This window comes from Narcine bancroftii, chromosome 2 (genome assembly GCF_036971445.1).
Source record: "Narcine bancroftii isolate sNarBan1 chromosome 2, sNarBan1.hap1, whole genome shotgun sequence".
Classification (NCBI taxonomy): domain Eukaryota; kingdom Metazoa; phylum Chordata; class Chondrichthyes; order Torpediniformes; family Narcinidae; genus Narcine; species Narcine bancroftii.
Window position 1 is genome coordinate 205,107,547 of NC_091470.1, and position 25,282 is coordinate 205,132,828.

The 25,282-nt window shown below is 37.1% G+C and overlaps 1 protein-coding gene across 1 annotated transcript; it reads left to right on the forward strand.

Moving 5' to 3' along the window:
- Positions 1–25,282, forward strand: LOC138753075 (growth hormone secretagogue receptor type 1-like). The gene is made up of 3 exons (XM_069915667.1): positions 1–66; positions 12,094–12,184; positions 24,384–25,282. The coding sequence occupies exons 1-3, from the start codon at positions 1–3 to the stop codon at positions 25,280–25,282; spliced, it is 1,056 nt and encodes a 351-aa protein (XP_069771768.1).

Genomic DNA, 25,282 nt, shown 5'->3' on the forward strand with positions numbered 1-25,282 from the left:
ATGACGCTAGGGGGCAGTCTCCTCTTCCTATCTACTCTGAAACCTATTTCTGCAAACACATATACGGTATTTATGAAGAAAGACAAATAATCTGTTACAGAAAATGGAATCGCATCATGGAAGAGGATGGTGAGAACATCATGAAGATATATATTATATTTTTTCGATGTCAAATTCCAGGTATTCTCCAATATGAACACGATTGTGTCCAGAACTACTGTTATCGACTTGGACTATTGTTAAAGGTATAACTTAGCTTCCACATAATAAGTCTCGCTGTTCTGATGCTGTAACGAAACGGGTTATTTCAAATTATGTTCGAGTTAATGTTCAAAATGTCAAATCGAAATTTATTCCACCTATTATGTTAATACCTCAATCAGTCTATTCATCATAAAAATTCTTCCACGGTGATACTGATTAAGAACAGAGAGGATATGGAGAATGTGGGAGCACGATCAGAGATTTTCCAGTGGAGCACTGAGAAGAGCGAGAGAGAATATATTTGAAAATATTTGCACTAGACTGTGCGCATATATTTGACTACTCACTTGTCTGGATCAACTTCTATGCTCCATTTGTCGGTCCATGTCTGCAACTGAACCATGTTATTTTCTGTTATTTGTTGGATCTTTACACTGTCCACTGCTCCTCCATTCTTAGTGTCACCCGCGAACTGACGGAAACACCCAGCAACGTATCCATGCAGATCCATTGTGATCGAGGTCACGAATGGAGAAGATCGAACACAGATCTGTGCGGATCACCACGTGTTGCGAGCTTCTATCCAGAGGAAGACACTTTCATTCTTCTCTCCAGCTTCTATATGCCTTTCGGTGTTTAATACAGTCCAGCAATTAACCATAGTCTTCATACATCGGCATCTGCAGTACCAACTGACCATAGTGAAATTTGCTAATTTCTACATTATTGCCCCATCAGAGTTTTTGTTTCAGTCGCTTCGGTGTCTTGCTGAACAATCTTTCTCCATCAGGGTTTTCCGGATGATAACCTTTTTTAGTTCACCACAGAGTTCCTTTTTGTTTTCCGTATTTCAAGTGAAACATAATGCAGTCAGTCCTCTCCTCTTCTATGGACGACAAGGGCTTGACCAGGCTGAACTAAGCACTCATAACCCGTCTTCAAAATGGGGGTTTCCACAAGCATTTCAGCTTGTCCTGTTCTAGACCCAGCTGCTGCTGATGAAATGTAGAAATGTAACTCAATTGTCTCTCCATCACTTTATCTCGCTCCCCTCCCCGTCTCTTTGTCTCCCTCATACACACACAAACACACACATACACACACATGCACGAACATATGTCACGCATGCACACACACACGCACACGTGCACACACACAAACGTACACACACACACACACACACACACACACACACACACACACACACACACACACACACACACAAAACCACATGAAACATTTAGAACAGCCATCTGTACCCAGACAGACTGTGGCACCTGATCTAACCTTCTGAGTTACTTGTCGAATAATTTTGAGAAACTCAGTACATAGAACAAGCAATTCCAACTAGCAAAGGTGACGCCCGTTGATGCAAAAACAAAGATATTTGAATTCATGAGACTTCTTGAATTGCACAAAAGGAATATTTCTGCAAGAATTTACTGTCTATTCTATTGGTTGAATAAGCGTGAGGAAACTAATGCTGCTACAAACGTGATTGTTGACCAGTTGCAAATGTTGGAGACCGACCTCAATGAAATATTTGTGATTTAAAGACAGTGGATGTTCCCTCTTGGACAGCTTAGCCATTGCTGTGGAGTTAATTGAAATTCCATCAAGAGATGTTATTAGAGTTGCAACATGATGACTCTGTTAAAAATGTGTTCAAGGTGAAAGGATCCATGATGTAAATAAATACTGAACTGTACTACTTTATCAAGGGAAATAATGATACATTTTCCATCATCTTATTTTGTAGAATTTTATTTAAAAGATAACAGAAAAATAGCACATAATATAAATATATTCAGGAAAAAAAATCACTAATATCTATCCCCCCTCCTACCGTTACAGCCAGCTCCCTGAAGGGGAGCAACAAAATATTTATTCTATATTTATTTTAAATGTTAACAACATTTCAAAATGTATCTAAATGCATATATTTTAAATACGGAGACAGCCCACTAAGAAAAATAATTGTCATGTAAAGTATAAGTAAAATATTCCATAACAACACATACTTTCAATTCATTATGCCAACGAGCTATATTAGTCTCAGTATCATCATAATAATTTCAAAAATGTGGTATTTGTAATCCACCCAGTATTTACTTCCATGCAAGTCTTCACAACGCCATTCGAGCTCACCTAACTTTTCATAAAAACTCTCACACTGGTTTATTCAGATGTTGAAAAAAAAATCTCTTCGAATGTGAACAAGGTAGTGACTGGAATTAATATTGAATTCAAGGAAACATATTCATTTTAATACAGTTAAACCGACCAAACAAAGTTAATTGAAGATCTTTCAACTTAATTAAATCTGCTTTAATCCGTCTTCACATAGGTACATAATTTAATTTATATAATGATTGATAATTCGAATCCAAATGCATACCTAAATATTTAATTTTACTTCTCCTCCTTCATTTTTTAATTGTTTTAAATTCGGAATAATCTTGCACTCCAACTAATAAAATTTCACTTGTATTCCAATTAACATTAAATCGCGATAATTCTCCAAATTTCAACAAACACTCTTGCAGTTGTTTCAACTTCCCTTACGGTTCCGTCAAGTATACCAACATGTCATCTGCAAATGTAAATTTTATATTCTTCATTCTTAACCGTCATCCATCTAATTTCTTTATTTTGTTTAATAGCCTGTGCTGACAGTTCACAAACCAAGCAAATAAGGCTGGTGAAAATGGGCAGCCCTGTCGAGATGAAGAAGTCAATTTAAATAGTAAAGGAATCTGTCCATTTCTCACCACCCTAGCAATCGCGTTCGTATATAAAGCCTTACCCAACCAAAAAAAAGGGTCGAATTTAAATTGCTTAAATAAAAAATACCACTCAACCTTATCAAAATCATTTTCTGCATCTAATGCAACCAGAATAGGATTGTTAGGTTGCTTTCGATATGCATTGACCAAAGTAATTATTCGAAATATATTGTCTGATGCATTTATATTCTTAATTAAACCTGTTTGATCAATGTGTACCAATTTAGGCAAATATTTATGAAGTCTATTAGCTAATACGTTCGCTATAATTTTAAAATCCACATTTAATAAAGACATAGGTCTATATGAAGATATTTTTAATGGACTGTATCTTTTTTTTGGAATAACAGTTATTAAAGCACGAGAACATGATTCTGGTAACTTCTGGTCCTCAGTAACTTGATTCAACACCTCTCCAAGTTTATTAGAAAAATCATCATATAAAAGATTACAAAATTCCAGAGGCAACCCATCATCCCCTGGGGACTTTCCTTTCGGCATTTCCTGAATAGGTTCGTTAATTTCAAAATCTGTAAATGGTGATTCCAATTCCTGAACATCAACTCCATCTAATGCCGGTAACTTTAATTTAAATAAGTAAGAGTCAATAGAACCATTATCCTGTTTCCCCTCAAAAGTATATCTTTTTTTATAAAATGAACAAAACTGGTCATTAATTTCCAGAGGGTTATGTTATTATTGAATTCTTCTTAACAACATTAATGGTCCGAGATGCCTGTTCAGCTCTCACTTGCCAAGAAAGTACCTTATGAGCTCTTTCCTCAACTCATAATAACGTTGTTTAGATCTTTTTCTAAAGCCCTCAAATTGATAAGTTTCTAAAGTATCATAACGCAATTTCAACCTTTAAAATTGAACATTTTATCTTCTGTTACCTCTTCTGAAAGTCCTTCTCTAACTCAGCAATCTTATTTTCTAACTAAACTTTCTGCCATATATTGTTTTTTAACTTTCGTAGAATAACTAATGATATGCCCTCTCAAATAAAGCATCCCATATTACAAAAGGACTATCCACATAATTAAAATGTTCAGTCACAAATAAAGATATCTGCTATTTAACAAAAGTAACAAACTCAGGTTTCTTCAATAGCACTACATAATACCTCTATCTAAACGACAGGCATACTAACTCCGAATTTTCACAACAAAAAAGTAATAGCGAATGATCAGATATAATTCTACTTTTATATTCTGCCCTTAATACTCTACCTTGTAAATGTGCTGGTACCAAAAATAAATCAATTCTAGAAAACGAATCATGTCTCGAAGGTTAAAAACAAAAATCTTTCTCTGTAGTGTTAACTTTTCTCCAAATATCCACCAAATTTAAATCTTTTATTAACGCATTAATTTGTGTTGCCATCTTTGATTTACTTATACCTTTTTTTGGATATTTGTCCAATAAAGAGTCGAGAACACAATTAAAAGCACCACAACTAAAACAGTTGCATGAGCTTGAGTAAACAATACAAAACGATTCTGAAATAAACCGCTCATAATGATTCAACAAACTGCAGTCAGTTCTATTACTCAATGACATTTCTCGGACATCTTTGTTATCCTTTTTCAGAACTGTTTTATGTAACAATGATATTGCACATTTAATCAGTTCCACCCCAATCTTATAATTCTTCCCATGTTCAGCGATCAGCAGAATAAAAATCATACTCACTTCCAAGGTACGATCCAGGGCTATAGTTCGTGCAGAAAATAATGAAGTGATTTATCTATTTCAAACTATTCTTTCATTGATCTTAAATACTCCAATTTAGGTTTTTCTACAGTCATTGAAGAAATGTATATATAGTGTGTGCAATGACCAGGTCGATAGAGGGAAATCTTGTCAGTGTTAACAGTGATTTACAAAAAGATTTAAAAGGGTTGGAAGTCAATGACAGTGCACAGCATCTGAAAAGGGAGAAAAATTAATAGAAAAACAGAATTAAGATACAGACCTTGCAGAAGTTAGAGCACAATCCGATGAGGAATTTAAGGAAGTACCAGTTGGATATTATATTAATGCGGGTATATTGATGAGAAAATGAAGGTGACGCGAGTTTTCTTCTCATGAAAATTGGAGAGTTGTTCATCAGTCTGTAATTCCTTAAGTCTATCAGGGGTAACCTTTAAACATTCCCCATAGCTCACATTTAGGTGGGCAGTTTGCGGTAAAGGAAGCTACCTATAAAACGATGAAAATATTTTATTGGTCTCATTTGAAAAATGTCGCTAAGGCATTTTGTAAGACCGGACAAACTTGTCAAGTTGTGGCAAAACCTAATCAGTGTCCATTAGTTGCTCCTTTAAAACCAATTCCTGTTTTTGAGATTTTTATGCGATCATTATAGTGGACATAAATCATGTCCTTTAATTTGACTAAAAACTACAGATCATGTGTATTTCAACAGTTAGTTCATAATTTTGGAGATAAACAAATTACTTTCTTTTTTTCAATCTTTTTATTATTATTATAATTTATAAACACATACAGTTCAAAGAGATATAAAAGATACATAGTAAGTAATGAATTAATACAGAGATATTAAACAATAATATTACAGAATAAAAATATATCATAAAAATTTTTTAGATCAGTTTAGGGTGTGAACTATCTCTAAAAAAGATATAATTAATAACAAAATATGACAAAAGAGAAAAAAAACCCAAAAAGGAAGAAAAAACAAATCTGAATTAAAAAAACTTAAAAAAAACTACAGATATAGCTAAACCACGCCAATCACTCCGATCTCATCTTACAGCCCAATTATCATACATAATCATAGAAAGAAAACAGAGCCAGATCAACTCACCACAAATGAAAATATTGAATAAATGGTCGCCAGGTTAACTCAAACTTAGAAGGGGATTCATAGACAGAGTTTCTAATTTTCTCTAAATTTAAACATAGTATAGTTTGGGTAAACCATAGGAAAACAGTGGGAGGATTAACCGCTTTCCAATTCAATAGTATAGGTCTTCTAGCCATTAGTGTAAGAAAAGCAATCATACGATCCGCAGGAAGAGATAAATAAGTCAAATCTATCATAGGTAATCCAAAAATTGCAGTAATGGGATGTGGTTGTAAATCAATATTCAAAATAGTAGATATAATGGAAAAATTTTCCCTCCAATAATTCTGTAAAGAGGGACAGGACCAAAACATATGTGTAAGGGAAGCTATTTCCAATTGACATTTATCACATATAGGATCGATATGAGAATAAAAGCGATGGAGTTTATCTTTAGACATATGAGCTCTATGAACAACTTTAAACTGTATTAGTGAATGCTTTGCACATAGAGAAGAAGAGTTTACCAGTCGCAGAATTTTATTCCAATTTTCATTGGAAATATGAAGATTGAGTTCTCTTTCCCAATCATTTTTAAACTTTTCAAAAGTCCCAGAATTAATTTTTGTAATTATATTATATAATTTAGATATCACACATTTTGGAGGGAATTTTGAATATAGTATATCCTCTAAAACAGTCGTAGTCTCCCGATTGGGAAAAGAGGGTAAAGTCGAAACTAAGAAACTCCTAATCTGCAAATATCGAAAGAAATGAGATCGAGGTAAATCATATTTCATGGATAATTGTTCAAATGACATGAAAGAGTTATCCAAGAATAAATCCGAGAAGCATGTTATACCTTTAACTTTCCAGCGTAAATAAGCTTGATCAATTAGAGAGGGATGAAAAAGGAAATTTAGTATAATAGGAGTTTCCAAGATAAAATGACTTAGGCCAAAAAATCTCCGGAATTGAAACCATATATGTAGTGTAAGTTTAGCCATTGGATTATCAATTTGTTTATATAATTTAGTAAGAGTAAAAGGGAGAGCAGCTCCCAAAATAGAGCTAATTGAAAAATTTTGTATCGGTTTAATTTCTAAATTTACCCAATGGGGATTTAGAGATAATTCTGAATAATTCACCAATACCTTAAATAACTAATATTAATTGCCCAGTAATAAATTCTAAAGTTGGGTAATGCCAACCCTTCCTCTAGTTTAGATTTCTGTAAATATTTTTTCCCCAATCTAGGATTCTTGTTTTGCCAGATATATGAGGACAATTTAGAATCGACCTTATCAAAAAAAGATTTAGGAACAAAAATAGGTATAGCTTGGAATATATATAAAAATTTAGGTAAGATCATCATCTTAATAGCATTAATTCGGCCTATCATGGATAGGGATAATGGTGACCAATTGGTAAATAAACTGCCGATCAGGTCCAATAGAGGGAAAAAATTAGTCCGAAACAAATCTTTATGTTTTTTAGTAATCTTAATCCCTAAAAATATAAAATGGTCTCTAGCTATTTTAAAAGGCAAACTATCATAAATAGGAACCCATCCACTAAAAGGGAATAATTCACTTTTATTTAAGTTCAGTTTATATCCCGAAAAATTACTAAATTGGGCTAATAAAGATAAAACTGCAGGAATAGAATTTTCAGGATTGGAAATATATAACAATAAATCATCTGCATATAGTGATACTTTATGAATATCCCTGCAACGAATAATACCAGTAATATTGGGTGCTTCTCTGATAGCAATTGCCAAAGGTTCTAAAGCTAAATTAAATAATAAAGGGCAAAGGGGGAACCCTTGCCTGGTGCCCCGAAATAATCGAAAATATGGCGATATTTGGGTATTAGTAAAAACCGAGGCAACTGGGGAATTATAAAGAAGTTTAATCCAAGATATAAATATCGGACTAAAATTAAATTTTTCAAGAACTGTAAATAAATAAGGCCATTCTACTCTATCGAAGGCCTTCTCAGCATCTAGTGAAATAACACATTCTGAAGACTTATGTGAAGGAGTGTAAATAATATTCATCAATCTTCTAATATTAAAGGAGGAATAACGATTTTTAATGAATCCAGTCTGGTCTTCAGAGATAATATATGGTAATATCTTCTCTAGCCTTGTCGCTAGAATTTTAGAGAAGATCTTAGAATCAACATTCAACAAAGAAATAGGTCTATAAGAAGAACATTCGGTCGGTTCTTTATTTTTTTTCAAGATTAGATAAATCGTAGCTATGTAAAATGATTGTGGTAGTTTACCCAATGTGATAGATTCATCAAACATCTTAATCAGCCAGGGAGAGAGAGTAGAAGAAAAAGCTTTATAAAATTCCACAGAATATCGATCAGGACCTGGTGCTTTCCCCGAATTCAGTGAGAAAATAGTATTATTGATCTCCGAATCTGTAATGGGTTTACTTAATTCTATGTTATCTTGAGGTAATACTTTTGGGAGTTTCAAATGTTCTAAAAAATTAAACATACTACTAAGGTCTTGAGGGGATTCTGTACTATATAAGGATGTATAAAAATTTTTGAAAGATTGATTTATCTCTTCCTGGTTAACAGTCAGTTCTCCATTCTGTTTGCAAATCTCCACAATTTGGCGTCTAGCTGAAATATTCTTCAGATGATTAGCCAACAGTTTACCCGATTTCTCACTATGCACATAAAAATCAGATTTAGATCTAATTAACTGGTTTTCAATCGAAAATGTAAGTAACAAATTATATTCCATCTGCAGTTCAATTCTTTTTTTGTAAAGTTCTTCAGTAGGATCAGTCACATATCTCTTATCAATGTCTTTAATCTTCTCAACCAATAGATGAATCTTGTTTTTGATGCATTTCTTCAAAGCTACTGAGTAAGAAATAATTTGACCACGAATATAAGCCTTGAATGTATCCCACAATATTCCATAAGAAATTTCCGTAGTGTAATTTGTTGAAAAGAAAAAGTTAATTTGTTCTTTCATAAATTTAACAAAGTCTAAATCTTGCAATAATGTAACATCAAAACGCCAGTGCTTAATAGTAGAAACATAGTCTTTGAATTTAAGAGAGAGTTGTAATGGAGAGTGATCCGAAATGGCTATAATGTCATACTTACAAGCAGTTACAAGTGGAATAAAACGTGAATCAATAAAAAAGTGATCAATTCTCGAGTATGAATGGTATACATGAGAAAAAAAGGAAAACTCTTTATCTGTCGGGTGAAGAAATCTCCAAATATCAACAGCTCCAGAGTTAGTAAGGAAAGAGTTAATATATGTAGCTGATTTATTCGGTAGGAGCTGTGAAGGTTTCGATCTATCTAGCAGGGGATTCAGACAACAGTTAGAATCCCCTCCCATTATTAAATGATATTCATTTAGATTGGGTAAAATAGTAAACAAAGATCTAAAAAACTCAGGGTGATCTACATTCGGGGCATAAACATTAACCATGACAACCTTAATATTGAATAATAACCCAGTAACCAATAAGAATCTGCCGTTAGGGACTACAGTGATGTCATGTTGAACAAATGTAATAGAGGGATCAATAAAAATAGATACACCTCGAGTCTTAGAGCATGAGTTGGCATGAAATTGTGGGCCTTTCCAAGATTTAAAAAAACGCAGATTATCCTCCTTCCTCACATGAGTCTCCTGTAAAAAAAAGAATCTGTGCTTTCAGTCTCCTGAATACTTTAAAGACCTTCCTCCTTTTAAACATGGTGTTTAGACCATTAGCATTCCAAGAGACAAAATTAATGTTTTGATCCATTACTTAGGTCAACCCTTCAGTATATAAAGGGTTAACCAAAGCAGGGACCCATGCGCCCGGAAGAAGAATTAAGATATAAGGAAGGACCGGAAATGACGACGTGTCAGCCATATCTGTAGTTCTAAAAGAAAAATCAAGAAAAAACGAAAGAAAATGAAGCATAAAAACCCCTGAAAGAAAAACAAAACCCACCCCCCACCCACAAAGCCCCCCATCTGACCAGAGAGTGATCAGAAAAAAAGAAGAGATAATACTAAACCTACCCCCATGTTTTCAGACGGCAGCTCCTAATATTAAGATAAGATCCACCACCTAAACTTATAAAAAGGATAACTCAAGCTAAAATCAAATGCTAAATATTGAAAGAAAAATATTTGAAAAGAAATAAAACTTTATGAAGAAAGACAAAGAGAAAATGGCGAATGTAAAAAAAAACCATGAAATGTTTCAATAAACAAAAAATAAAAAATCGCCATTTTCAGTAACTCAGAAATAAAATAGTAAAGAATATAATCATATTATTAGTATAGATTAATATAAAATTAAACATACACTTATATATTTAAAAAAATTCTCACAGAGGAGAAAGAAAATATATAAAAATGTGTTAAAGATGAACAGGATCATTAGAGCTATAATGATCTATTACTTTTCGAATGGTCAGAAATCAGAATCTGACTATTAACCTGAATAAGACCGATATCTACCGCATTTTTTATCGGTCACTCAGGCTGAGAGGTCACACTAGACGGGAAATTAGCCGACAGGTCGTTCCGTGCTGCAGACATGGAGTCGAATATTTGACAAGTTTGGTTCTCCGGAGAAATCCTGACCCTCGCAGGATACAGGAGCACAGGTTTCAGTTTCTTCTCAAAACATTCGGACATCAGATCTTTAAACAGTCTTTGAGCCCGTACTACCTCCGGACTAAAATCTTCATAGGCTCTTAGACTAAAGCCATGAACAGTCACATTTCCAAGTCTTCTGGCTGTACGAATCAATCTATCCTTTGTACTCACATAATGCATACGGACCATCACCACTCTGGGTTTGGATGCTTCAGCATTTCGGTTCCAGATACGATGTACTCTATCGAGTAGCGGTGGGTCAGCAGGCAATTCGGATGGGTATGCTTCTTTTAAAAGCTCAGCAAAAAACGTCAGGAGATCTCCTTTCTCAATGCCTTCAGGAATTCCAACCAAACGAATATTTTGTCTTCTGGAATGGTTCTCTGAATCAATGCTTTTCAGCTGAAGCGCTTCTTGCTGTTTAATTGCTTTGGAAAGTTTCTGTTCGACCTCAGTCAGTCTAATCTCTTTTTGTTGAACTTCAGTTTGAAGAGCTGCAATTAAGGTATGTTGTTTTTTCGTTTCAGCTTCTGAGGCAATTAAAGCTGTACGAAGTTCAGCTAGGTCTTTTTTGTGACAAACATCTTTGAATTCATCACGAAAGAATTTTAAAAAGTCAGTGAAGGTCATCTCACTTAGTTTAATGTCTGGTTGTTTCTTCTCTCGGCCGTCACCTTCTTCTGCCCGGGTTTTAGCTCGTGTAGCTTTTCCTTCAGTCATTTCTTCAAAATTTTCAGACTCAAGTATAATTAGAGAAATAATAAAGATCTTTCTGACTTCTGTGAAGTTAGTTCAAAGGTGGACACAGGTTAAAAATAGTATATTTTATGGAGCAAAAACCAAAACGTGTTCACTCCATGAGCGCCACCTGGAGACTCCAAAACAAATTCCATCATCTGCATCTCACTCAGAATTTCAGGGAGCGTCGGGGAAGTTCCATTCATAATATGATAACTATGACGAAGGCCTATTGTTGTGAGAATGAAAATGTTTGTGATGGATGTTCTCATTTACTTTTGTTTGCCGTAAGGGAATTGGTACAAGAATCCTTAGATTTTAGGCCTTTTGAATTAGTATTCGGACATGACATTAGGGGGACTTTAATATTCTTCAAAGAACACTGTTAACGAGAATGTGCATTTGAAGTATTAGACTATATTTCAGAATTCCATGAGTATTGGAAAAAAAGAGTTTAAGATAGTTGAGAAAGATTTGAAAGTGGCTCAAAATTAAATTAAAATCTGGAATGACAGAAAAGCGAGACAGAAAATTTTTAAACTGTGGGATAGTGTCTTAATTCCAATATGAACAAGTTATAATCCTCTGAGAGCAAATATTGCAGGATTTATGAAATAAAATCTACAGTAAATTAAATTAGTTATGTTATTAAAACTCCTGATGCGAGATGCCAAAAACAGAGGTGCTGCGATAGCACAATAAAACATTATTTTAAGAATGTGTATGTTAGCCAGAAATAAACTTCTCCAGAGGTCTTAATTATAAATAAAACTGCAAATGTTGAGGGTTATGAAACCATACAAGTTGAATCTTGCGAGACTCATTTTAAAGAGAAATTGTTTGATGAACTTTTGAATGCCAATCTTACTTTTAATTTAGCTAAGAGTGAATTTTTTCATGTTCAGGTGATTTCAGTTGGTTATGTTGTTGGTCAAAGTAACCTGGAGCCTGTTCAAGTTAATATTCAGACTATATCTGAATTTCCTATGCCCACAGGTAAGAAAGGTGACTTTTAGTAATAGCAGGGTATTATAGGAAGTTCTGTAAAAATCTTCGGTGACATTGCTATTCTCTTGACTAAACTTTTGAAGGAGAGTGAAAATATTATTTGGAGAGCCATATGTCACGAAGCATTTGACAAACTGGAAGATATATTACGTCACAAACCTCTATTAAAATCACAATGATTTTTGGAAGAAAATAATGACTGTGGTGAGATTGAACATCCAGTGTTTAATTCAGTAAACATCAACTATTATACTACTATTGAGAAAGGGTTGTTGTCCCATGGATCATTTTGAAGGATATGTTTGCATTGACATGAGACCAATAATTTTTTACACTGACCATGAACATTTGGTAGTTTTGAGTAAATTTAAAAATAAGAACAGTTGATTATTAAACTGGAGTTTAAGTTTGCAAATATTGGACTTGGTTCGAGCTCACATTAGAGTCTTAACCAAGGTCATCGATGATTGCCGATGTAGATGTAATAATTCCATGTAATGTCTGCAATAATTATTTATATTAAGTTGTTTAAGAATGTGAAACCCATCAAAACAAATGGCAGAGTGTAATTTAAAAATGTGATCTTTTAAAAAATCAAAAATTTCCTGTGTGAAAGGATGTGTAATGGATCTGTGATAATATGAATATTTAAGTTACTGTTAAGCCAGATTTTCTATAGATAAGTTTGAAGTAATGTAGTGGATTTTGCAGACGGTCACACACTACAATATAATATTGTCAGAAATGTTACCATCTTTCAGAGTCATGACATCTGCAAGGCAAAGCTATGAACATCACATGGTTTACAAGAAGCTGGAACTGGAAACTATTAAAGACTTCGGAAAAAGGTCACATAGTTCACAAGAATTGAGACTGATCTCATTGATGATGGATGCCACGTCACATGATGTTAGAGAACTAGATACTGAAGCAGAGAGACATTTTTAATCAGGTGACGACTGAAGAGACTGAAGAAACTCTGGACCTTCTATCAAACCAGGATACCCTGCAGAAAGAGATTGGGAAACCTTTTCATATTGAATTATCCTTATTATAGGAGATACACAACAGATATGGCTTTCAAATATGTAAGACAACTTCCAAATGCTCTTCTAATCAAAGTGTGGTAGCCTCACGTGCTCAGAAAATGTTCACTCTTGTTTCAGAAATAACTAGTCGTGATGTTCACAACCTTGAGAAACAGCTAAAAATGTGGAAAACTTTTCATAAAAAATATATCCCTCAAAGACATCGCAACAATTGACTTGTAAGTTTAAAGAGATCTGAAGTTACAATAATTAAATGTGCTTTATAATTACTTCTGAAGTACATTTTAAAAAGATCCTGATGTTCCACAAGTAGTTTGAAATTGGACTTTCCAGACGCATATTTAAACTGAATTAGTTTCGGACTTTAAAACACACACACACACACACACACACACACACACACACACACACACACACACACACACACACACACACACACACACACACACACACACACACACACACACTCAAGCACACACAGATACTCCACATACACACGCTCATCAACACCTACACACACCTACACACCCACATACAAAATTACACCCATACCCACTCTCTTTAACCCACACACACAAACACCCACACACACATCCCAACACCCACACACACACCCACACCCACACACGTGCACCACAGCACACCCACACCCATATACCCAGAACCACACCCACCCATTTACATTTGTTCATAATGGATTACATTTAGAGTTAAGTATAGAAATATGTAAGAAATATTACACTATTCATATTTTAATTAAAACTAATATTTTGGAACACGTTGTCCGATTAAATTGCACAATCCTCATGCAATCTGTATTCCTGACTGCAGGTCCTTTTGCAGATTCCCTAACTAACCAGCGCCATTTTACTTCTACCATCAGCGAGTGGGCTCTGAAGAACTCGCCACAAAGCAACGGCCAGGGCACAGCAGCAAGAATAAACTTCCATGTGAGTTTATTGTAGCCGAAATTCAGGAGTACATTCTAGGTTCCATATGCACGAATTGAACTGTTATTCACCGAAGTGCCTGCCGGACCTGTGCTGCTGTTACAGATGCCAAAGCCCGAAGGAGGAAGAATAATAACATCGGCACCTGTGTTGACTAGAAATTTGCACTGGGAAAGTTTGTCCCAGACGTAGAGTTGGCTTACACGGTGGCTAAACAATGTCAGCAAAGATTTTACAGAACTTCCTATAATACACGACTGTGGTTGTTCCTGACTAACATTCACAATCTTAAAGTAACGTTTAATCGTGCTATCACAGCAGCTATTTTTTGCGTCTCGCATCAGGAGTTTTAATCACGTAAATAACTTAAATTACTTAAGATTTTATTTCATAAATCCTGAAATATTTGCTCTCAGATGATTAAAAGTTGTTGAGATTAGAATTAACGCACTATTCCCCAGTTTAAAAAAATACTCTGTCTCGCTTTTCTGTCATCCCAGATCTTAGCCACTTTAAAATCTTCCACAAATATCTTAAACTCTTTTTTCCCCAATGATCTCGAATTGTGAATCATAATCAAACATTTCAAATTCACATTCTTGTTAACACTGTTCTTTGAAGAATATTAAAGACCTCCTAACATCATGTCAAAATACTAATTTAAAAAATCTAAAATCTAAGGATTCTTCTACCAGTTCCCTTATGGCAAACAAAAGTAAATGAGAACTTCCATCACAAACTCTTTCATTCTCACAACAATATGTCTTCATAATAGTTATCATAACATGAATGGAACCTCTCCGACGCTCCATGAGATTCCGAGTGAGATGCAGATGATGGAATTTGTTTATATCCCACATAATGTACTAATTGTTGAAATACACAGAATCTCAATTTTTTAGTCAAATTAAACGACGTGATTTATGTCCACTATTATGTCAGCATAAAAATCTTCAAAACGGGAATCTGATTTAAAGGAACAACTAGTGGACCCTGATTAGGTTTTGCCACAACTTGACCAGTGTATCGGGTCTTACACAATGCCTCAGCAACTTTTCTGAAATTAGGCCAATAAAATAGATTCATCATTTTATAGGTAGTTTTCTTTACCCTAAACTGCCCAACTAAATGTGAGCTATGGGAAATGTTTAAAGGTTAACCCTGTTAGACTTTAGGAATTACAATCTGATGAACAACTGTCCATATTTTATTAGGAGGAAACTCACGACACCTCAATTTTCTCATCATTAACCCGCATTAATATAATATCCAACTGGCATTAACTTTATGTCCTCATCAGACAGTGTTCTAACATCAGCAATATTTGCATCTTCATTCTGTTTTTCTGTTAATTTTGCTCCTCTTTCAGATGTTGTTCACTGTCACTGACTTCCAACCATTTTAAATCATTTTGTAAATCATTGTGTACACAGACAAGATTTCCCTCTATCACACTAGATGCTGCACATGCAATATATACATTTCTTCTTTCTTTGGCTTGGCTTCGCGGACGAAGATTTATGGAGGGGGTAAAAGTCCACGTCAGCTGCAGGCTCGATTGTGGCTGACAAGTCCGATGCGGGACAGGCAGACACGGTTGCAGCGATTGCAGGGGAAAATTGGTTGGTTGGGGTTGGGTGCTGGGTTTTTTCTCCTTTGTCTTTTGTCAGTGAAGTGGGCTCTGCGGTCTTTTTCAAAGGAGGTTGCTGCCCGCTGAACTGTGAGGCGCCAAGATGCACGGTTTTAGGCGATATCAGCCCACTGGCAGTGGTCAATGTGGCAGGCACAAGAGATTTCTTTAGGCAGTCCTTGTAGCGCTTCTTTGGTGCACCTCTGTCACGGTGGCCAGTGGAGAGCTCGCCATATAACACGATCTTGGGAAGGCGATGGTCCTCCATTCTGGATCTTCAGCAGCGTGGACTCGATGCTGTCGGCCTCTGCCATCTCGAGTACTTCAATGTTAGGGGTGAAGTCGCTCCAATGAATTTTGCAGAGGGAGCAGAGACAACGCTGGTGGAAGTGTTCTAGGAGCCGTAGGTGATGCCGGTAGAGGACCCATGATTCAGAGCCGAACAGGGGTGTGGGTATGACAACGGCTCTGTATACTCTAATCTTTGTGAGGTTTTTCAGTTGGTTCTTTTTCCAGACTCTTTTGTGTAGTCTTCCAAAGGCACTATTTGCCTTGGAGAATCTGTTGTCTATCTCGTTGTCGATCCTTTCACCTGATGAAATGGTGCAGCCGAGATAGGTAAACTGGTTGACCGTTTTGAGTTTTGTGTGCCCGATGGAGATGTGGGGGGGCTGGTAGTCATGGTGGGGAGCTGGCTGATGGAGGACCTCAGTTTTCTTCAGGCTGACTTCTAGGACAAATATTTTGGCAGTTTCCGCAAAACAGGCCGTCAAGCGCTGAAGAGCTGGCTCTGAATGGGCAACTAAAGCGGCATCGTCTGCAAAGAGTAGTTCACGGACAAGTTTCTCTTGTGTCTTGGTGTGAGCTTGCACGCGCCTCTGATTGAAGAGACTGCCATCCATGTGGTACCGGATGTAAACCGCGTCTTCATTGTTGAGGTCTTTCATGGCTTGGTTCAGCATCATGCTGAAGAAGATTGAAAAGAGGGTTGGTGCGAGAACACAGCCTTGCTTCACGCCATTGTTAATGGAGAAGGGTTCAGAGAGCTCATTGCTGAATCTGACCCGACCTTGTTGGTTTTCGCGCAAAGAGAGGAACTACTGACATGGTCTTTGCCCTCAGACAGCTCCAAGAAAAGTGCAGAGAACAAAACAAAAGACTCTATATCACCTTTGTTGACCTCACCAAAGCCTTCGACACCGTGAGCAGGAAAGGGCCTTGGCAAATACTAGAGCGCAACGGATGCCCCCCAAAGTTCCTCAACATGATTATACATTTCTTAACTGACTGCGGAACATCCTTAACATGTCAATCCGAAATTGGAATAATTTAAATCACTGAAAGAATAGTTTGAAAATAGATGAAAAATCACTTCATTATTCACTGTGCAAACTAAAGCCCTGAAAGTGAGTATGAAATTTCTCTGCTGATAGCAAAACATGGGAGAATTATACGATTGGGGAGGAACTGATTAAATGACCAATATAATTGATTAATTAAGGAGTTCTGCAAAAGGATGACAAAGACGTCCTAGCAATGCCATTAAGTAATAGTACTATCTTCAACAATATAGATGACATGGCGCAAGATGTTGAAAAATTGTTTATTAAGTAGATTAAATCACGGAAGTTCGCAATGCAACTAGATGAATGGAAGTGTCTTCCTTTGGATAAAAAATCTCAACACATGGCGATCCACATGGAACTGTGTTCGATCGTCTATATTTGTGACATCGATAACAATGGATCTGGATGAGAATGTCGCAGGGCGACACTGAGAAAGGAGGACCACTGGACAGTGTTAAAAGCCAACAAATAACAGAAAATAACATGATTCATTTGCAGACATGGACCGGGAAATGATAGATAGAGGCTGATCCAGACAAATAAGTGGTCAAATAAATGCGCACAGTCGAGAGCAAATCGTATCAAACATATTCTCTCTCGCTCTTCTCTGTGCTCCACTGGAAAATCTCTGATCATTATCCTACATTTTCAATCTCTTTTCTGTTCTTAATATGTATCACTGTGGAAGATGTTTTATGATGAAAAGTCTGATCGGGGTACGAACATAATTGGTATGGAACGGCGGAATAAAGTTTGAATTGACATTTTGGACATTAACTAGAACATAATTGGAAACAACTCGTTGAGTTATAGCATCAGAACAGCGAGACTATTTGGAAACTAAGTTATATTTTTAACAATAGTCAAAGTTATTAACAGTGGTGCTGGACACAATCGTGTTCATATTGGAGAATATCTTGATTTTGACATCGGAAAAATACAATATACATCTTCATGCTGTTCTCACAATCTTCTCCCATGATGCGATTCAATTTTCTGTAACAGATTAATTGTCCTTCTTCATAAATACCGTATTCGTGTTTGCAGAAATAGGTGGGCAGAGGAGAATGCCCTTTGCGGTCATGATTATCGTTTGAATCATAGAACACTGCAGCGCAGAAAACATGACATTCGTCCCTTCTAGTCTCTGCAGATAACATCATGCTTCTCGTCCCACTGACCTGCTCCGTTCCATCACCATTCATACCGATCTCATCCAATGTAAGAATGTAAGAGTGTTTCCCCATTTGTGGCGTCAATAGCAAAGTGCTCCACGCGACGACGACTCTATGAGTGAAAATGTTCACCCTTATGTTCCCCCTAAACCTTCCTGTTTCACCCTAAAGCAGTTTCTCTGCTAATCTAATTGGAGAACGACTACATGCATTTATTCTGTCTAAACATCTCATAAATTTGAAAACCTCTATCTCATCTCTCATTCTTCTACACTCTAAGGAATAAAGTCCTAACCTGTTTAACTTTTACCATTAACTCAAATCCTGAAACCCAGCAACATCCATGTAAACCTTCTATGAACTCTTTCAATCCTATTCATATCCTTCCTCACGTTTCGCGAACAGAACTGCATATTAAACTCCAAACTTTACCCCACTTATCTTATATAACCTCACAATAACATTCCACCTCCTGTACTCAATACTTTGATTTATGGAGGCCAAGGTGCCAAAGAGATTTCTTCTCCACCCTTTCTACCTGTATCGCCACTTTCGGGAAACAATTGATCTAAATTTTCGGATTTTATGTTCCTCCGCACTCCTTTGTGCCCGACCATTTACAACATATCATCTACCTTGGTTTTCCCTTCCAACATGCAACACCTCACAACTGTCTGTAATAAGTTCCATCTGCCAGTTGGTCAAGATCACTCCGAATGATTTAAAAGCCTTCCTCACTGTCCACAACACATCAAATCTTAGTGTCATCAGCAAACTTGCTGGTCCAATTTACCACGTTATCCTGAAGATCATCGATAGAAACAGCAAACAAGAATAGCAGCAGCGCTGATCCATGAGGATCACCACTAATTGCAGGCCTCCAGTCTGAGAAGCCATTATCTACCTTCCAATTTCGAATCCTGTTTACAATCTTTCAATGGATACCTTCTATCTGAACCTCCCGTGTGGTATCTTGTCAAACGACTTATTAGAATCAGTGAAATCAACATCCACAGCCTTTATTTCGTCTACATTCTTGGTAACCGCCTCTAAGACCTCGATATGATTCATAAAACACAATCTACCAAGCATAACCCCTTGCTGACAATAATGCCTTGGCTGTCCCATCATACATATCCGATCTCTGAGAATAGCCTCCAATAATAAGCCTACTCTGATATCAGGCTCACCATCCTGTAATTCCCTAGTTTCCAAGTTGACATTTAGAGTATTTTGTAAACTATAGTGCAGCATGAATGACCCTCCAATCCACTGGCAACTCAACCAGGCCTCCTGCAATATCTGCATTCGTCTCTCAAGATTCGAGGGAATATCATGCCAGGCTCTGGGTATTTTTCTACCATTATTTTCTATAAGACAGCAAACACCTCCTCCTCTTTAATCTCTATTTGTTCCCTGCCACTACGTCTTGTTCCCCTTCCTTCCTTATATATCATGCGAAAATTATGAGTAAATACTGATGCAAAAATCAGAGTTAAGATCACCCCATCTTGTAAAGCTCGACCAATAGACAACCACCCTATTCTTTTAAGGGTCAATTTTGTCCCTTATCATCCTTTCACTCATAACATTCTTGTGAAATCCCTTCGAGTTTACCTTCACGTTATCTCCCAAAGATACCTTATGTCTTCTTTTTGCCGTCCTAATGTTCTTCTTAAATATTTCCTTACATTTTCTATGCTCTTCTAGTACCTCATTTGCTCATTATTGCCTGTACCTGTTATAGGCCGTCTTAACCAGATCGCCATATCTCTCCAAATCTATGAGAAATAAAGTATGCAAATATATACTTTGGCGTTAACGGCAGGATCCCCATTGGAACAGGGATTGAACTAAATTTATAGCCGAAATAATTCCGATGACCATTCATACATCCCAGATCTCCATCAGTGGTTTTTAGCAGGGTACCATACCATCTCCTTCCTGAATCAATACCCGCCTCATTACAATCGATGTTAACGTCCCTGGCATAGTCATATGTCACACGAGAGAAGGGAAATCATGATTTCTACCAGTTGTCAGGAGTAGAAGTGCAGTCGGCAGAACCGAATGTGACATTAAATGCAATTGGGTAGATGCTATTTCTTAACATTATAAATCCAGGAAACATTGCTATTAGTTCGGGTGGAGTCATCAATTAAACAAGCAAATTTCCCAACAAAGGAACTACGGAACTAAGAGATGTGAAATAACTACTAATGTCTTTCCAGCAAAGTGTGGACGCTGTGGGTTATAATCACCAAATACCACCCACCCCCATTAGGTCGAATAATACCTGAAGCTGTAGAATTCATACACTGTGAAAGTAAATGAGGGAGATGAATTAAATCGAAATAATGCTGCGTGTTTCAATTTTTAATTCTTAATTAACAGGAATCTGTGGTATAAATTTAACAAAGAAGAATTGACACTGCTATAAACATAGTATGGCACCGATCTGTGAATGGTTGGTAGAGATAACAGGTTTGACATTGGCACGAACATAATTGGTAAACAGCCCGTTTTAAGACAGCACCTCATGAGCGAGAATAAGGGAGTCTTGGGCATTAACATTGGTGATTGACACATCCTATTAGACATATTAGATAAAACTATGATCCTAATATATAAAAATATAATATTCCACTATTTCATCCTATTTCATTTAATAGGTTTTTAGCACATCTCCATAAATATACATGCTTATAGATAAGATTTCAGTCAGTAATTATGGAGACTGCCGCCAACTACCAATGATGCACTATGCGAAATAAAGGCTGTAAAACGATACTTGACCCTCCCATCGGTAAACTTCGTTGCTAATCACGAACTTCCCCGTCTCCTCTTTCTTGCTGTCTCTTTTCTCTTTCTCGCTCTCTCTCAATCTCTCTCTCCCTCAGAGAGTAAGAACCGCTCTAAGTCATTGCTGCTCCCTTGAAAACATTTAATTTGTCTCTTCACCCCTCTTAGAAGCATATATTGTATTCAGCTGCATCATAACACCTTTGTTGCCGAACTGTTTACTTGTATTATGCAAAGCTTTAATAATCATCCATTATATTTGTAAATAAATTGCGTGGGTTGCAGAGAGATTCGTAGGTTGAAAATCGGAGGAAGTCAATCGTTTTATTGATCGCTATGTCTATCAACTTTATTTTGTTGTGTATTCCTTTTTCCATATATCACTTGACGTGGCCAGTTTAAAATGATTTTTACCTTGAAAAATACTTGAATACACCGACATATTTCCTGCAGCAATGTGGATTCATGTTGCAATTTCTCAGTACCTGTACCAACATGTGTATTTATACATTGTCACAGGGGGCATTTATTAGGCAGCTGGACAATGAGGTAAAATATTTCTTGACATTAAATGGATATCTTTGACATTAAATGCACTTGCTATTACAACCAGTATTGAGAATTTACAATTAAATGGTCTAAAATCTCCGTGCGTTTTGCAGATATCATTAAATAATGCACCAACTTGTGTCAGCATCTGTGCATCTATTTCCATTGATGACAGAGCATTATTTGAGTGTGGAAAACAGTCCAACTATTCAACTCCGGAGATATACCTCTTTTGCTGGCAGAATTATATTCGAGTTTTGAAAATATTGCTGCAATCCGTCAAGAGATCCGAAAGGACTAGCCGTGATTATGATATTTGGGGATTCGCATTCTAAATCACTGCGTTATTGAAATCATCTACAAACATCCCAGTGATGAAGATGTGACTAAGATGTCTGTTAACGTTATGTCGGGCTGCGGGTCCCCATGTATACACCGTGTCCCTATAGAGTAGACACGGGGGCTATGCCCACACCCTCATGCTTTAGTAGGGTTCGGGGGCTTCCAGGCCTACATGCCACTATTATCCATAAGAGCCTTTTTAACCATTTGTTGTATCTCATCATGGATAACTGGAGCAAGAGAAGCTGGCTTGATAGGAGCAGCAGATGGTGGAAAAGGCACAGTTGGGCCAGGAGGACTCAACAGCTGGGGAAGATGTTCCCCTGCCTTCCTCTTATAAAGGGCATAAAGGACCACAGTAGGTTTCCCATCAATATCACTTTTAGGTTCGCCTAACTTTAACAAGGTTAGAAAAAGGTCCTTCCTTGTCGGACCGTTATTAGCAGCAGCCCCTCTCTTTTCATCCTGCTTGTCTGATTTAACCTGGGTTGTACGTGAGTGGATTTTACCTCCCAACTGTAATTCTCGAAGCCCAGATAAGGCGTGCACCGCCTCAGACACAGGGTGCCCAATTAGCGGACTAGTTATGGACAGAACCAGTCCCCATACAGTGGGTTGGGTGGAACGAACCAATCGGGCGCGAGACGTATTGACCTGCACGTTTTACAAACATTTCTACATCTGATTCCACCTGCATTGAATTCGCCCATCGTTATTGAATGAAGATCTACCGTGACCAATTCCTGAAGAGGTTGCACAAAATCAGTGAACCGGTGTGGACTCGAAAGGCCAACATGGCCTGTTTCCGCTCCGTAAATGGTTATATGGTCGTATGGTTACCAGGATGCACACGTTCTTTTGGATACTTAATTTGGAACGAATACGGCATTAAGGAAAATATTGTAGAAAAGGAAATTAGCTAGGGTAGCATTCCAGAAATTTACTTAGAAATATGCTTTAGGTTGACTTCAACTGCCTCAGTTTCAGAATTATTATTTGACTGCACAATTATTTTTTTTAAATATTGGACGTTAGATGTTTCACAACCTCCTGGTTGGGCTAAAGTTGATTTGACTCCCGTTAACCATCTCGATAATTTTCCCATGATCGGGGGGTTCCGGGAAAATATTCGACACCCTTTTCTAAAATATGCCACTAACAACATGAAAAACATTTGCTCGTCGTCTCCCCTGACGATTGTCATTCACTGAACAATGTCTGATGGAGGAACAAATAGTTCACCGTGTTTGTTCAATGAGACGAGCCTGATGCGATGAACGGCAGGTTCATGCCAATGGTCTCGGTGGACTCTCCTTTTCTTCTATAAGAGCGTGTTGATACAATCCCCTTTAAACCTGCTCGTTTGAACCTTCTGTACATTGATCGTTATCTCGCATGGAAAATGGGATATGCTGCCATTTACTACATTGCGTCAATTTACTTCCCACTGCTGGCAGTGGTGGGGATTCCTGGTACGTTATAGGAACTTGCTACTCTCCGTCTTGTCCATCTTTCTGATTGTTCTGCCGCACTGCAGAAGATAGTTTTGATAGCCCTTACCGAAGCTGAGGCTCGGGATAAATCATTTTCAGAACGCTCAAGCTTCGACCAACCCATATTTACTTTTTTGTTCTCTATTTAAACTTCTGCTGACGGTTCATTAATTCATGTCAGCAGCAAGGTCCGTGCCAAAACTGATCCAGTTCCAGCTTATTCTTTGCTCCGGTTGACAACGCAAGGCTTAGAAATATGATTCCAGTTATTCGAGTCTATGGACGAAACCTTGAAATATTACAGCTGTGATTTACAGCACAGCTCTTTCTTTACGTTTTCCAATTGATCGCCGACATGGCAAATGCTACAACTCCCTCACGTCCCCATAATTGTTTTGAATAAGTATGAGAATATCCCACTCGCATTCCCTTCCGTGTGCTCTTGCCAACTTGATATTTATATTTAAGATTCCATATGGTGAAGGCTCTATTTCTGAAGAAACAAAGGATTTCTGACCCCACATTCTACCCACTATCAATGCACCCAGCATTTTCAGACCCCAAGGGAGGAATAACTCTGAGGTGAGTATCTGCTCGCGGGTAAATCTGCGGACCTCAGAGTCCCGCTCTAAACAGCTGGAACATGTGATGAACCCTGTGCTTCGGCTCGCCGTTCTTGCCAACTCGATGGGACAAAGGAGCCCGAGGCAGCTGACTTTACACGCAATAAATGTTATCCAACCAGTCGCACAAAGAATGGGTTGAGACATAGTACATGATGGGGCAGGTGTACCAAGTAAAACAAGTCATGATGACATGTATTGAACAATCTTTTTTTCTCTTCCTTTCAGCTAATTTAGTTGTGATTGTGATTCTCTCACGTGGAAAATGTGGACTGTCCAAATGCACAGCTCGTTACTTGGCTGGAATGGCAATGGCAGATTTAATAAGCGTTGTGACTGGCGTTCTGTTTGATCAAATAAATAATATCCATCATTATTCCCCTTATTTGTTTATAACTCCGATATGCGCTCTCAACATTGTGGTGAGGCTTTCAGTCATGGATTCTTCAGTTTGGCTGACGGTGGCTTTTACTTTCGATCGCTCTATCGCCATTTGTAGTCAAAAGCTGAGGGAACGTTATTGCACCGAGAGAACGGCGGCTGTGGTGACACTAATGGTGCCGTTAGTAACCTGTGCCAGGTATGTTCCCTGCTACTTTGCCGTGAAACCACTCTATGTTAATGACCGCATTCCATGGTACTGCATTGAAAACACTGAATTTGTCGTTACACCTCAATTCCGGGCATACCGTGTGTTCAACAGCATCATGACACCTTTGTTGCCTTTCTGTTTAATTATATTATTCAATACTTTAATAATCAGTCATATTATATTTGTAAATAAATTGCGTCGGAGTCTCCGAAAAAATAGTGAGCGGCAGAAAGATTCGGAGGTGGAAAATCGGAGGAAGTCAATGTTTTTATTGTTCGCTCTGTCCATCAACTTTATTTTGTTGTGGATTCCTTTTACCATATGTTTCATGAAATGGCCAACACAAAATTATTTTTACCTGGACAAATACTTGAATACTCCGTCATATGTACTGCAGCAATGTGGATTCATGTTGCAATTTCTCAGTACCTGTACCAATACGTGCATTTATACATTGTCACAGAGGGAATTCAGGAAGCAGCTGAAGAATGGGGTAAAATATTTCTTTACATTAAATGGATATCTTTGTCGTTAA